Source organism: Coregonus clupeaformis, chromosome 23, assembly GCF_020615455.1.
Source record: "Coregonus clupeaformis isolate EN_2021a chromosome 23, ASM2061545v1, whole genome shotgun sequence".
In the NCBI taxonomy this organism is placed as follows: Eukaryota; Metazoa; Chordata; class Actinopteri; order Salmoniformes; family Salmonidae; genus Coregonus; species Coregonus clupeaformis.
In genome coordinates this window covers 26,340,648-26,357,491 of record NC_059214.1, presented here as the reverse complement: position 1 = coordinate 26,357,491, position 16,844 = coordinate 26,340,648, and the positions used below count along the sequence as shown (strand labels likewise).

The following is a 16,844-nucleotide window of genomic DNA, read 5'->3' as shown; positions in this document are numbered from 1 at the left end:
GTAGTGACATCATAAGGGTAGAAAACTACATGGGAACCCCTCTCATTTTATTCTCATCCTCACCTCTCTGAAGACCAATTGAGATGTTTGTGTCACAGTCCCATGCTAGAGGACAAGGGAGCTCTCTCTGAGAAATTGCCTGGGAGGACAATAGTGGTAGAATATTCACAGCTCTTCTCCCAGTCCCTTCACTCATTGATTTGTGTTCAGTGGGAGGCAGGAATGTCATCAGGATCCAACAGATCTGATCAGTTGTTGAGCACTGACCTGCAATCAGCTGTGTGTGTGTGTGTGCGTGTGTGTGTGTGCGTGCGTGCGTGCGTGTGTGTGTGTGTGTGTGTGTTTAGCAGAAGTGAGGGAGAGAGCAGCAGGGAAGGATGCAGCCTCGTTCAACTCAATATCTAAGATCAGCAGTGGAAGCATGTGCCCAACAACCCCCCTCTGCAGACACACACACACACACACACACACACACACACACACACACACCCACACTACATTTGCTGTCATGATGATAAACTGCATACATTGGATGATTCACACTTTCCCTTTCCCAGAACTACGGAAGGTAAAGATCACTGTATAGGTAGTGGTCCTCTGTAGCTCAATTGGTAGAGCATGGCGCTTGTAACGCCAGGGTAGTGGGTTCGATCCCCGGGACCACCCATTCGTAAAAATTAGGGGTGTAACGATCCATCTACTACATCGATGTATCGATTTATATTCCTATGATCCAACTACATCGATCTGTGCTCGGCGAGTTGGCCTTTTGGACAACATATATCAATCTAACATCGTTTTAAAATGTAATAAATCGATTGTATCGATACTAGGAAATAACCCATTGGATTTAAGCACGTCAGACTTTATATGGATGTTTTTTCTTAGCACTTTTAATGATAAAGGCTTTAAACATTACTCGATTCAGTCTGCCTATCCGTGACGTCATCGCCCGCGCCAGCAGCAGCGCAAAGGCGCAAAGACAACAAAACATAGCATGGCGGACGACAGAGGAGAAGCCGACGAGCGAGAAATTATCAAGCCACCATTGCGGTCCTTACAAGAAACAGGAATCTAGGAAACTTCACCTGCACTGTCCAGTATCCAGGTATTTATTTCAGTCACACTGGTTGAATTTTTGGCTAAAAGGTTACTGAATCGATTTCAAGTCACTGAATCGTTTCGGATCGTATCGTTCTAAATGAACCAATATCGTCCTTGAATCGAATCGACAACCACGAATCGTGATACAAATCGAATCGTTGTTAAAACGAATCGTTACACCCCTAGTAAAAATGTATGCACACATGACTGTAAGTCGCTTTGGATAAAAGCGTCTGCTAAATGGCATTATATATTATAGTGGCTGGTGTTTAATTAATCCCATAGAAATATATAGATTTTCAATCCATGTTGGTTTTGTGGGTTAACTAGATCCAGAATGTTCAACATCCTCATATTGGCAGTAATTCCAATTTTCTCCCTCTAATGAATAGGTGATTAGATTCCCATGGCACTCTAGGCAATGATTATAATCTATATCTGAATAAAACCCATGGAACCCTCCCTTTTAAAAGGTAGATCCAACAGAATGTCAATTCACTCTGACATTCCACTCCTCCCCACAGTCTCCCATATTGCCAGCTGTCAATTAAAAACAACGCACTGAATTGATTGGGGTGATTCCAGTTAACACATGGTATTACAGATGGGGGTCTGAAGGCTCAGCTTAAATCTATGAGGGGCAGAAAGGCACAGTTGTAGACACACAGACACAGACATGTTACATCTAACATGTATATCTGCAGTGAACAACAAGGACAGCTCTAACAATCTGTGCCATCAAGCTATAGTCTCCTGTCTAGCCCTACTTTGGAAACTATGCATTCAGCCTTCACAGGCATATTCAAATGACTGCAGGGATTCTGAAAGGCAGCAAGGCTACTGTTTGATGTAAATGTGGGAGAGATGGAGGCAGCTATGTGGAGGGAGGGAGTGGTGGTGGGGGGGGGTGGGGGGTGGGGGGGGATATGGGGCTCTACTGTTTTAATGCAAACCATTCAAAACCATTTCCTCCTTGATGTCCCTCTCTCTCATCTCTTTCCAGCCGGTATGGCTCAGACTCATCCATTGGGAAGCTCACCAAAGTCACTTATAGATGATTAGAACATGATGCGCGAAAAATGCTAATATCGGTCCCATGCCACAAATGCTAAAATGATAGCATTTGGAAACGGTGCCAGCCACTGCCAGGGAACTAAACCAAAGCATGGATTGCTGTCATACCTTGTACATAGACTGCTAAGGAAACCAATGTGTAATTTTCTAATTTGGGTGAACTATGCCTTTAAGGCTCTCTAATGCATTGACTGGGCCTCATTAGAGACCTGGGCTGGGTTTCCCAAAAGCATCCTAGCACTAAGATCATCTTTCATCCATTGAGTTTAAATGGAATTAAGATTATCTTAGTGCTGCGACGCTTTCTGGAAACCCAGCCCTGGCTAGCCAGAGCTTCAGCACCTACAGTACTGTTATCTCTATATGGAGTCTCTTTAGGTCTTTTTCAAATACTGGTTTCGGCGTATCACAATAGGGTTCGCTAAGGACCGCCTACTCTCAGAAGTACCTATCAAAAGTGTCTGTCGGAGACAGACAGGTAGAGTGGTAAATGAGGTGAGACCCTCACTTCCTTAAAGAGCGACTGCCCCTAAAAAGCAGCTTCTCATTTTGAAAATAGGCTATGCAGCATCGATATGAGTCAAAAACATTTATTCTAGTGTCAAAATGGTGCACAATATTAAGCACATTGCTTCGCTTAACAACAGGAGTATAGCCTACCTGGCTGGCATGAAAATTAACCATGGGAAAAGCGTCCTCCATTCGCTATTTAAGTGCATAGATGACATGTATTTTGTCCCATGCCCCTGCTCCGAGACAGGTGCATGATAATGGTCCATTATAAATCAAAACTAATTTCACACATATATTATTTAGTGTATGTAAAGACAAGATTAAATTAAGAATCGTCTGATGGGTGACAATATTAGCCTATCACTTGTGAATGAAGCCCAGCGTGTGCAGTATGGCAAGAAACAGCGCATGCCTTTTATTTGCGACTTTTTCAAATCATAGTTGCACACCTCATGTAGCCTAGCCCATAGGCCTATATGTTTTAATAAGGTTTGTATCACAACTAAAGTGGCCAAATAACTTCTTAAAATGAAGCACATGAATCCGCTTTACAACCGGTGTAGAGCATAACTGGCATACATAGACGGCGCGTGGGTTCCAAGTTTGGGGAAGATCATTTTCACCATAAAAATACACCTTTATAATAAAGCATTACATGCATAATCGCATTTGTTTTCCCGCTAATTGATTGCATTTTGGAACATTAGCGCTTATAGCCTACTGCCGTGTGCGCATTGCTGCGCTTATAATGTGAAGAAATAGCAATATAGTTGATCAACATTTTAAGCTAAACGTTCTGATCTGTTGCACAATTGGCCAGCATCGTCCAGGTTAGGGGAGGGTTTGGCCGGGGGGGGCTTTACTTGGCTCATCGTGCTCTAGCAACTCCTTGTGGTGAGCCGGGAGCCTGCAGGCTGACCTCGGTCGTCAGGTGAACAGTGTTTTGCCGACACATTGGTGCGGCTGGCTTCCGGGTTAAGCGGGCAGGTGTTAAGAAGCGTGGTTTGGCGGGTCATGTTTCGGAGGACGCATGACTCCACCTTCGCCTCCAAAGCCAGTTGGGGAGTTGCAGCGATGAGACAAGATTGAAATTGGATAGAAAATGGGTGTAAAAAAATCATCGTTTTTTTGATGCGGGTGGTTGTATTAATTTGGGATCTATCGCATCCCACAACTGTCCCAGAGTATGTTTGAAATATTGATTTATTGCACAGAAGGACAAGTTGACCAATAGAATAGGTCAACTTTTGTACTATGGGGTATAATAGATTGACATAGGCTAGTGCTTTTGCTGTTCGTTAGGCCTACTCATCTTGTTGGCTGACGAAAGGTAAATGGGGACAGTTCTTCTAACATCTTCAATATGCGCCTCGGAATTCGAATAAGAGGGACGCGCGCAGTTGCATCTCCAATGTGTCTTCACTTGTAGCTTACTTCAGAGCTGAGATGCCTGTGAGAAGGGCCCGATCACGTGATGGGCATTGGCTAATAAGAATTGAGATATCTGAGAGAGCCATGTGAGTGAGAGGTGCTTCGGAGCATTGCGATTGGCAGCCGGGAGAAGGGAATAATTATTATTAAATTCAGCCCAAGGGCACAACGGCCACTTTGGCTGCAAAAGGCATGGATTTTTTAGGGGGCATTACGGCCACACAAGGGGGATGCCACCGGGAAATTCGAGGCCTGGTGAGAATATTATCAAGTGCTTGTCAAATTGTGAATGAGAGACTGATGAGGTGTGTGTAGCCTGCACAAGAAACAAAGCTCATGCCTTTCATGCAACTTTTTTCAAATCATCATTAAAGTCACATCATGCAGCCTTAGAATGTATTAAAAATCCAAACATATAGCCCAATGTTTGTATCACAACTAAAGTTGCATAAATAACTCTAAATTAAGTATATAGGAAGACCTGTTTCTTTGTTAACCGCTCAAAATAGAATAACCGCATGTGAGCACTCCCTTGGAAATCATTTAGAGAAAATAGTCTTTCTATTTAATTCACTTATGTTCATGACTACATTTTCTTCATATCATGCTTCTTTAGACCTGTATAAAATAAATAATGGATTTATTGTGATGGTGTAGGCTATATTAAATAGATTTATTAGACTTTATAAAATGTAGATGTTCCAAAGGTCTGCATCACTGGCTTGTAGGCTATGCGTGGAAGCCAGGTGATGCTAAATGTGTTTATGTTAATTAATGGTCAATTACCGTGAGACCGCCAGTTATTTGCTTGACAATCACCGGCTGACAAAATGTCATGCCTGCCACAGCCCTAGTTGCGTTATTTTAATCCTGCCCACGTGCACACAGCTGGCAGCACCCAAGTAATCTTCAATTTGGAGCACCCAATGCCCATGGTAAATTTGGTTTGACATTTGATATCCCTATGGGGCTAGTTAGGGAGCATCAGTAAATTACACAATGTACATGGGACAATATTTTAAAAGGTCAATAGCTCCAAATTTCAATGACTCAAAAACCTCAAACCAACTATAAATTTTAGTAATTCATATACAAATATTGAAAGCATTTAATGAGACAACTAAAAGATGTGCAACATGAAAATATTGTCCCATTTACATTGCGTAATTTCTTGACAGTCCCTAACTATCACCAGAGATTGGCTCTCCAAAATCAAACCAACTTTGCCACGGTAGCACACCAGCCACCTGAAGCTAATTGCCGAAATAATTTGTCTAACTCTTCCCACCTGCGAACACACACAATAGACACCCACATCAAACCACACCCGAAACCAACTCACGCTTGACCGCTAGCATTTCTTAATGAACCAAATCAAAAACGAGGCCAAATCAGGAAGTGCATTCACCCTTTAAAAGGAGCCACTCTCCTGCCCTCTGGTTATTGTTGCTTATCTTCCTCACGAAGAGTGTCACCACTCTAGCGCTCCTCATATCAACTGGATAGCTGCTTAACTGCTCACAAGTGAACCGTGAAGGATATCGCTGACGAGTGTAGGTTATCACACCTTGTTGAGAGGTTGAGCACTAACCGGAAGGTTTTTGCTTTGTGTAGAAACCGAGTCTGGACAAGTAAATGTCAGTCACCATCAAGCACTGTCCCCACTCCGTGCCTACAGCACTTTACCTCCAGAAATACACTGAACAGAAATATGAATGCAACAATTTCAAAGATTTTACTGAGTTGAAGTTCATATAAGGAAATCAGTCAATTGAAATACATTAATTAGGCTGTAATCTATGGATTTCACATGACTGGGACTACAGATATGCATCTGTTGGTCACAGATACCTTTAAAAAGGGTAGGGAAGTGGATCAGAACAGTCAGTATCTGGAGTGACCAGCATTTCAGATCCACCTCATGCAGTGGAACACATCTCCTTCGCATATAGTTGATCAGGCTGTTGAATGTTGTCCCACTCCTCTTCAATGGCTGTGTGAAATTGCTGGATATTGGAGGGAACTGGAACACGCTGTCGTACATTTCGATCCAGAGCATCCCAAATATGCTCAATGGGTGACATGTCTGGTGAGTATGCAGGCCATGGAAAAACTGGGAAGAACTGGGCCAATTTCAGCTTCCAGGAATTGTATACAGATTCTTCCGACATGGGGCTGTGCATTATCACGCTGAAACATGAGGTGATGGCGGCGGATGAATGGCACGACAATGAGCCTCAGGATCTCGTCACGGTATCTCTGTGCATTCAAAATGCCATCGATAAAATGCAATTGTGTTCGTTTTCGTAGCTTCTGCCAGCCCGTAGCTATGCAATCCGGTTTCCGAGCTGGTCATGGGTGCACTTCAGCCACGCTCAAGGTCCTAAACGATATTATAACCGCGATCGATAATAGACAGTACTGTGCAGCCGTCTTCATCGACCTGGTCAAGGCTTTCGACTCTGTCAACCACCACATTCTTATTGGCAGACTAAATAGCCTTGGTTTCTCAAATGACTGCCTCGCCTGGTTCACCAACTACTTCTCAGATAGAGTTCAATGTGTGAAATCGGAGGGCCTGTTGTCTGGACCTATGGCAGTCTCTATGGGGGTGCCACAGGGTTAAATTCTTGGGCCGACTCTTTTCTCCGTGTATATCAATGATGTCGCTCTTGCTGCTGGTGACTCTCAGATCCACCTCTACGCAGACGACACCATTTTGTATACATCTGGCCCTTCATTGGACACTGTGTTAACAAACCTCCAAACAAGCTTCAATGCCATACAACACTCCTTCAGTAGCCTCCAACTGCTCTTAAACACTAGTAAAACTAAATGCATGCTCTTCAATCGAACGCTGCTGGCACCCGCCCACCCGACTAGAATCACCACTCTCGACGGGTCTGACCTAGAGTATGTGGACAACTACAAATACCTAGGTGTCTGGTTAGACTGTAAACTCTCCTTCCAGACTCACATTAAGAATCTCCAATCCAAAGTTAAATCTAGAATCGGCTTCCTATTTCGCAACAAAGCCTCCTTCACTCATGCTGCCAAACATGCCCTCGTAAAACGGACTATCCTACCGATCCTTGACTTCGGCGATGTCATTTACAAAATAGCCTCCAACACTCTACTCAGCTAATTGGATGTAGTCTATCACAGTGCCATCCGTTTTGTCTCCAAAGCCCCATACACTACCCACCACTGTGACCTGTACGCTCTTGTTGGCTGGTCCTCACTACATGTTCGTCGTCAAACCCACTGGCTCCAGGCCATCTATAAATCACTGCTAGGCAAATCCCCGCCTTATCTTAGCTCATTGGTCACCATAGCAGCACCCACCCGTAGTCTGCGCTCCAGCAGGTATATCTCACTGGTCATTCCCAAAGCCAACACCTCCTTTGGCCGCCATTCCTTCCAGTTCTCTGCTGCCAATGACTGGAACGAATTGCAAAAATCTCTGAAGCTGGAGACTCTTATCTCCCTCACTAACTTTAAGCATCAGTTGTCAGAGCACCTTACCGATCACTGCACATGTACACAGCCCATCTGAAATTAGCCCACCCAACTACCTCATCCCTATATTGTTATTTATTTTGCTCTTTTGCACCCCAGTATCTCTATTTGCACATAATCTCTTGCACATCTAGCATTCCAGTGTTAATACTAATTGTAATTATTTTGCACTATAGCCTATTTATTGCCTTACCTCCATAACTTGCTACATTTGCACACACTGTATACAGTGGGGGAAAAAAGTATTTAGTCAGCCACAAATTGTGCAAGTTCTCCCACTTAAAAAGATGAGAGAGGCCTGTAATTTTCATCATAGGTACACGTCAACTATGACAGACAAATTGAGGGAAAAAAATCTAGAAAATCACATTGTAGGATTTTTAATTAATTAATTTGCAAATTATGGTGGAAAATAAGTATTTGGTCACCTACAAACAAGCAAGATTTCTGGCTCTCACAGACCTGTAACTTCTTCTTTAAGAGGCTCCTCTGTCCTCCACTCGTTACCTGTATTAATGGCACCTGTTTGAACTTGTTATCAGTATAAAAGACACCTGTCCACAACCTCAAACAGTCACACTCCAAACTCCACTATGGCCAAGACCAAAGAGCTGTCAAAGGACACCAGAAACAAAATTGTAGACCTGCACCAGGCTGGGAAGACTGAATCTGCAATAGGTAAGCAGCTTGGTTTGAAGAAATCAACTGTGGGAGCAATTATTAGGAAATGGAAGACATACAAGACCACTGATAATCTCCCTCGATCTGGGGCTCCACGCAAGATCTCACCCCGTGGGGTCAAAATGATCACAAGAACGGTGAGCAAAAATCCAAGAACCACACGGGGGGACCTAGTGAATGACCTGCAGAGAGCTGGGACCAAAGTAACAAAGCCTACCATCAGTAACACACTACGCCGCCAGGGACTCAAATCCTGCAGTGCGAGACGTGTCTCCCTGCTTAAGCCAGTACATGTCCAGGCCCGTCTGAAGTTTGCTAGAGTGCATTTGGATGATCCAGAAGAGGATTGGGAGAATGTCATATGGTCAGATGAAACCAAAATATAACTTTTTGGTAAAAACTCAACTCGTCGTGTTTGGAGGACAAAGAATGCTGAGTTGCATCCAAAGAACACCATACCTACTGTGAAGCATGGGGGTGGAAACATCATGCTTTGGGGCTGTTTTTCTGCAAAGGGACCAGGACGACTGATCCGTGTAAAGGAAAAAATGAATGGGGCCATGTATCGTGAGATTTTGAGTGAAAACCTCCTTCCATCAGCAAGGGCATTGAAGATGAAACGTGGCTGGGTCTTTCAGCATGACAATGATCCCAAACACACCGCCCGGGCAACGAAGGAGTGGCTTCGTAAGAAGCATTTCAAGGTCCTGGAGTGGCCTAGCCAGTCTCCAGATCTCAACCCCATAGAAAATCTTTGGAGGGAGTTGAAAGTCCGTGTTGCCCAGCGACAGCCCCAAAACATCACTGCTCTAGAGGAGATCTGCATGGAGGAATCTGCCAAAATACCAGCAACAGTGTGTGAAAACCTTGTGAAGACTTACAGAAAATGTTTGACCTGTGTCATTGCCAACAAAGGGTATATAACAAAGTATTGAGAAACTTTTGTTATTGACCAAATACTTATTTTCCACCATAATTTGCAAATAAATTCATAAAAAATCCTACAATGTGATTTTCTGGATTTTTTTTCCTCATTTTGTCTGTCATCGTTGACGTGTACCTATGATGAAAATTACAGGCCTCTCTCATCTTTTTAAGTGGGAGAACTTGCACAATTGGTGGCTGACTAAATACTTTTTTTCCCCACTGTATATTTTATCTGTTGTATTTTTATTTTATTTTATTTTATTATTTTTTTTATTTTTTTATTATTTTTTTTATTTTTGTATTTTATGACCTTACGTTTTTTTTACCCCATATGTAACTCTGTGTTGTTGTTTTTATCGCACTGCTTTGCTTTATCTTGGCCAGGTCGCAGTTGTAAATGAGAACTTGTTCTCAACTGGCTTACCTGGTTAAATAAAGGTGAAATAAATAAAAATAAAAAATAAAAACATAACCCCCCGCCACTGTGGGGCACTGTGTTCACAATGTTGACATCAGCAAACCGCTCACCCACACGACGCAATACACGCAGTCTGCCATCTGCCCGGTGTCAGGTGGATAGATTATCTTGGCAAAGGAGAAATGCTCACTAACAGGGATGTAATCAAATTTGTGTACATAATTAGAGAGAAATAAGCTTTTGTGCGTATGGAAAATTCCTGGGATCTTTTATTTAAGCTCATGAAACATGGGACCAACACTTTACATGTTGCGTTTGTATTTTTGTTCAGTGCACAGTACCAGTCAAAATTTTGGACACACCTACTCATTCAAGGGGTTTTCTTAATTTTTACTATTTTCTACATTGCAGAATAATAGTGAAGACATCAAAACTATAAAGTAACCAAAAGAGTGATATATATATATATTTTATATTTGAGATTCTTCAAATAGCCACCCTTTGCCTTGATGACAGCTTTGCACACTCTTGGCATTCTCTCAACCAGCTTCATGAGGTAGTCACCTGGAATGCATTTCAATTAACAAGTGTGCCTTCTTAAAAGTTAATTTGTGGAATTTCTTTCCTTCTTAATGTGTTTGAGCCAATCAGTTGTTTTGTGACAAGGTACAGAAGATAGCCCTATTTCGTAAAAGACCAAGTCCATATTATGGCAAGAACAGCTCAAATAAGCAAAGAGAAACAACAGTCCATCATTACTTTAAGACATGAAGGTCAGTCAATACGGAACATTTCAAGACCTTTGAAAGTTTCTTCAAGTGCAGTCACAAAAACCATCCAGCGCTATGATGAAACTGGCACTCATGAGGACCGCCACAGGAAAGGAAGACCCAGAGTTACCTCTGCTGCAGAGGATAAGTTAATTAGAGTTACCAGCCTCAGAAATTGCAGCCCAAATAAATGCTTCACAGAGATCAAGTAACGGACACATCTCAACATCAACTGTTCAGAGGAGACTGTGTGAATCAGGCCTTCATGGTCGAATTGCTGCAAAGAAACCACTACTAAAGGACACCAATAAGAACAAGAGACTTGCTTGTGCAAAGAAACACGAGCAATGGACATTAGACCGGTGGAAATGTGTCCTTTGGTCTAGAGTCCAAATTTGAGATTTTTGGTTCCAACCGCCGTGTCTTTGTGAGACGCGGTGTGGGTGAACGCATTATCTCTGCATGTGTATTTCCCACCGTATAGCATGGAGGAGGAGGTGTTATGGTGTGGGGGTGCTTTGCTGGTGACACTGTCTGTGATTTATTTAGAATTCAAGGCACACTTAACCAGCATGGCTACCACAGCATTCTGCAGCGATACGCCATCACATCTGGTTTGGGCTTAGTGGGACTATCATTTGTTTTTCAACAGGACAATGACCCAACACATCTCCAGGCTGTGTAAGGGCTATTTTACCAAGAGGGAGAGTGATGGAGTGCTACATCAGATGACTTGGCCTCCACAATCCCCCGACCTCAACCCAATTGAGATGGTTTGGGATGAGTCGGACCACAGAGTGAAGGAAAAGCAGCCAACAAGTGCTCAGCGTATGTGGGAACTCTTTCAAGACTGTTGGAAAAGCATTCCAGGTGAAGCTGGTTGAAAGAATGCCAAGAGTGTGCAAAGCTGTCATCAATCTCAAATATAAAATATATTTTGATTTGTTTAACACTTTATTGTTTACTACATGATTCCATATGTGTTATTTCATAGTTTTGATGTCTTCACTATTATTCTACAATGTAGAAAATAGTAAAAATAAAGAAAAACCATTAAATTAGTAGGTGTTCTAAAACTTTTGACTGGTAGTGTTTACTGTATTTTTTTTGTTTTATGTATTATGCCCCTACCCCCCTCTCCCCTGGTTGGAGGACTAAGTGGAAAACATAAAAATGATATAGAACGTTTATTTCCTAATTGCACTGGACTCCAAGCACATCTGCCAATCAACCAATCACTCCAATCTTAATTCCAACCCTCAGATGTCCACAGACTAACCCATCTTTCCCATAACACTACCATTTAAAAAAAAAATTTGCAATGCATCCTCCTATTTTACTGTGATGTCTTATGAGGGTCTTGAACCTCTGTATTTGTAACATTTCTACCGAGATTGCCCTAAAAATAAATACTTTACTTATTCATTTTTAGGGTAAATATGTTATATTACCTTATGACCATCTCATTACAATGGCTCTGGTCATCCTATGACCCAATCGGTAATAGATTTCCATTAAACTTAAATAGAAATATTACAGCATAAAGCAACAAAAAAAGTGTTAATCATTTGGCATGGAAAGGGTCACGATGTGTAATCCCACACTATTACAAATTGGTTAGCTAAACTAGAAAGTATTTTTGTTTGGTTACCAATGCAACTACTGTCGCTATCTAGTAAACTTGCTAGCTACTTCAATGGATGTTGAAAACATTTCTACCTGCAAATGAATTATAGCCATGGTATAAAATGGATAATCAACTCGGGGCTCTATGTGTTCTCTGGAAAATAATGCAACTCCGTGGAAGGTGAGTTACACTCCGCTAGCGCGTTGTGGAACACACCTTCAAGTCATTCATTATTTTCAGAAAACACATAGCCCCTCATTGGTAGGTTATCCCTTACAACCCATGATAGTTGTTGCATAATTAAATTCCCCCTCTTTCTACATTCCTAACGGATATTTCCATCTCTGTCCATGAAACCGCTTGCATGTGCGGTGCACATTTTAGAAAGGCGTTTTCCCGCAAATTGCATTTTGGAACATTTAAGCGAAGGCCTACCGCCGTGCTGTGCCTAAAGGGTGAAGAAATAATAGTTTATTAACATTTTAAGCTAAACATTCTGATCTGTTCCATCAGCCTTAATAATTGAAACAGCTTATACCTCCACTACACTACTTTGGTACGTATCAGTAGGGATTAAGAAGTGAGTATACGCAATGCCCACTGAAAAATAAGTGGGTATACCTGCGTATACCCTCCACTACACCACTGGATGATTCGGACAGCAACATGTACACGATATTCTTATGGAGGCGTAGTGATCATTTTCAGATGGAACTGTTAGCAGGCATAGGTGTGTCTGTGACCACCAATACAGCACGGCTTGGAACGCTGCTTGTCCATTCAGCATCCAGGATCCAAACAACCAGTTTTATAAGAGTATATAACATAGGTTATGTATAGCACTTATGACAGTTATTGAGTTCAGAAGCTGAGTAGTATGATAAGCTATAGTAATCCTGTATGATTATGTTGCATGTGACCATAAAGTAAAGATTAATGATGCCCTCACCACCTTTCTGAGCACAATAGCACATTTTTTGGTTGTGAATACAATTATTTCAAACAGGGACTTAAAACAAGAGTATGTGCTAACCTGTGTGTGTGTCTGTGTGTCTGTGTGTGTGAGTGTGTGAGTGAGAGAGAGAGAGAGAGAGAGAGAGAGAGAGAGAGAGAGAGAGAGAGAGAGAGAGAGAGAGAGAGAGAGAGAGACACAACTTCTGAATATTGAGGGCATTTTCATAACGCTACATCTCCAAAGACTCTCTACTCTCTTGCAAGAGTGTTTTGTAAGCTGTATCTTATTATCTCTCTTAAATATATATATCTATCTATCTATCTATCTATCTATCTATCTATCTATCTATCTATCTATCTATCTATCTATCTATATATATATATATCTTACAGACTGAGTTAGGGCTCAGAATGTACATTAATTATTGTATTGTTTGATAACCTCCACAAATTCACATAAGGGTTTTTGTGATTCATCCGGGAAAAAAATAGATGCCAGACGCAATTAACACCTTCATAAATATAATGACAAGAAGAAGGGCTCTATAGAGACAGCGATGTTCGACTAATATTTGTCTCCCAAAGAAATGTGTGACATTTTGCCATGTATTTGATAGGCTATTATGCACGTTGTAAATTATTAGAACACATTAATAATTTACCAAATTCCTAATTTATAAAACCACTTTCTAGATGCTAGGCCTATAACTAAAGTTCAGAAGTGCTAATCAATCACATCGAAGTGGGGATTTACTTTTACAAAAATAAAGTTTGTAATCCCTGCATTACTTACTACCTTGTCCCTCAACACTGTCCGTGATTCTCATCTCTTGGTCCCGGTCCATACTGAAAGGATCGCCCTGACTCGGTCTTTTGGATAGGTTCGCCTCCGGAGCGCATCCGCCGTTTCTTACAGCTGAAGGATCCACGATTGTGGGATCCGGGACGGGGAAGGAATCTTGTGTCGTTGGGTCAGTCATGGTTAATTTATAGGTCAAAAGTCCTCAGGAAAATAATCTCACAAAAGAGTGCCAAGTGCAGCCATCTAGGTCGCGAATGCCGCCGGTGTTGACAAGCACGAAGTGGAGGCGGGGATGACTAGAAGAAAGATAAACGCAATATCTACACAACAGCATCAGCAGCAACAGACCCCACACCCCTCCCTCTCTACTGACGACAATAATTCTTAAGAAAGAAGGAACTGCAGTGAGCAGATTCCCACACTAAGGTTATTTTGTTTCACTTGTGTAGGAGAGATCTGATTATCAGCACATGCACTTGCTAGACATAAGACTGCCATGTGATGCTCAATTGTCGATTTGAGACGCAGCAACTTTTCCACCCCTCCCTCCAAATCCTTGCACGCAACCATGCGCAAAATGTAAGAACCCCGCTCAAAAAAACAACTGTCGATATTCAGTATCACTGGATTTCGATTCCATAAGCTATTTCTCTCATTTCTTTCTGGAAAATAATAGTCTTGAGTGTGATATTGATAGGCTACCTGGGCCAACTTGATTGACAATATTTACTTAAGCTATTGGTTTGTCAATATATTTTCTAGTTTGCTTATTAATTATTTTAATAGGTTACTTTTCAAGGTTGCCAACAGTTTATCTGGTTTTGCAAGTAATAGATTTAACTTCAGTAATGGATTGAATGGAATGAGTGAATGCAACTCAATCGATAGTGGGGGTTTTCAGCAACTTGAATGTATGAGTCCACAAGGTGGCGCAAAATGCACAGAGCAGAAAACATAAAACGTCTGATGCACAGTGTGTTGTTTTATTATAATAAACACAGTTATAAACATCAAATATGTGTGTATTATAGCTTAATCTCTGGTTCACATGACCAACCAAAACATCGTTTTCGATTTTGCAACATACACAATATATACAAATGTATGTGGACACCCATTCAAATTAGTGGATTCGACTATTTCAGCCACACCGGTTGCTGACAGGTGTATAAAATCGAGCACACAGCCATGAAATTTCCATAGACAAACATTGGCAGTAGAATGGCCTTACTGAAGAGCTCAGTGACTTTCAAAGTGGCACCGTCATAGGATGCCACCTTTCCAACAAGTCAGTTTGTCAAATTTCTGCCCTGCTAGAGCTGCCTTGGTCAACTGTAAGTGATTTTATTGTGAAGTGGAAACATCTAAGAGCAACAATAGCTCAGCTGTGAAGCTCACAGAACTGGACCGCAGAGTGCTGAAGTGCATAGGAACACTCACTACTGAGTTCCAAACTGCCTCTGGAAGCAACTTTAGCACAAGAACTGTTCATCGGGAGCTTAATGAAATGGGTTTCCATGGCTGAGCAGCCGCACAGAAGCCTAAAATCACCATGCACAATGCCAAGCGTCGGCTGGAGTGGTGTAAAGCTCGCCGCCATTGGACTCTGGAGCAGTGGAAACGTGTTCTCTGGAGTGATGAATCATGCTTCACCATCTGGGTGGACGAATCTGGGTTTGGTGGATGCCAGGAGAGCGCTACCTGCCCGAATGCATATTGCCAACTGTAAAGTTTGGTGGAGGAGGAATATTGGACTGGGGCTATTTTTCATGGTTCGGGCTAGTCCCCTTAGTTCCAGTGAAGTGAAATCTTAATGCTACAGCATACAATGACATTATAGACGATTCTGTGCTTCCAACTTCGTGGCAACAGTTTGGGGAAGGTCCTTTCCTGTTTCAGCATGATAATGCCCCTGTGCACAAAGCGAGGTTCATACAGAAATGGTTTGTCGAGATCGTTGTGGAAGAACTTGACTGGCCTGCACAGAGCCCTGACCTTAACCCCAATGAACACCTTTGGGATGAATTGGAACGCCAAATGCAAGCCAGGCCTAATCGCCCAACATCAGTGCCCGACCTCACTAATGCTCTTGGGGCTGAATGGAAGCAAGTCCCTGCAGCAATGTTCCAACATCTAGTGGAAAGCCTTCCCAGAAGAGTGGAGGCAGTTATAGCAGCAACGGGGGACCATTTCCATATCAATGCCCATGATTTTGGAATGAAATGTTCGACGAGCAGGTGTCCACATACTTTTGGTATTGTAGTATACAGTTGAAGTCGGAAGTTTACATACACCTTAGCCAAATACATTTAAACTCAGTTTTTCACAATTCCTGACATTTAATCCTAGTAAAAATTCCCTGTCTTAGGTCAGATAGGATCACCACTTTATTTTAAGAATGTGAAATGTCAGAATAATAGTAGAGAGAATGACTTATTTCAGCTTTTATTTCTTTCATTACATTCCCAGTGGGTCAGAAGTTTACATACACTCAATTAGTATTTGGTATCATTGCCAACTTGGGTCAAACGTTTCGGGTAGCCTTCCACAAGCTTCCCACAATAAGTTGGGTGAATTTTGGCCCATTCCTCCTGACAGAGCTGGTGTAACTGAATCAGGTTTGTAGACCTCCTTGCTCGCACACGCTTTTTCAGTTCTGCCCAAAAATGTTCTATAGGATTGAGGTCAGGGCTTTGTGATGGCCACTCCAATACCTTGACTTTGTCGTCCTTAAGCCATTTTGACAACTTTGGAAGTATGCTTGGGGTCATTGTCCATTTGGAAGACCCATTTGCGACCAAGCTTTAACTTCCTGACTGATGTCTTGAGATGTTGCTTCAATATATCCACATAATTTTCCTTCCTCATGATGCCATCTATTTTGTGAAGTGCACCAGTCCCTCCTGCAGCAAAGCACCCCCACAGCATGATGCTGCCACCCCCGTGCTTCACAGTTGGGATGGTGTTCTTCGGCTTGCAAGGTACCCCCTTTTTCCTCCAAACATAACGATGGTCATTATGGCC

General features: G+C 42.2%; 1 protein-coding gene across 2 annotated transcripts in view; it reads right to left on the bottom strand.

The window, feature by feature from the left end:
* LOC121536239 (transmembrane protein 163) overlaps window positions 1-14,336 on the bottom strand; it is an 84,417-nt gene extending 70,081 nt beyond the window's left edge. Inside the window, exon 1 of one of the 2 annotated variants that reach the window (XM_041843507.2) lies at window positions 13,812-14,336. In XM_041843507.2, coding sequence (XP_041699441.1) covers window positions 13,812-13,998 — 187 coding nt within the window. In that variant the 5' untranslated portion in view covers window positions 13,999-14,336. The remainder of the gene's footprint in view (window positions 1-13,811) is intronic. The other variant, XM_041843508.2, reaches the window with a different exon arrangement.
* Between the last annotated feature and the right edge of the window lie 2,508 nt (window positions 14,337-16,844).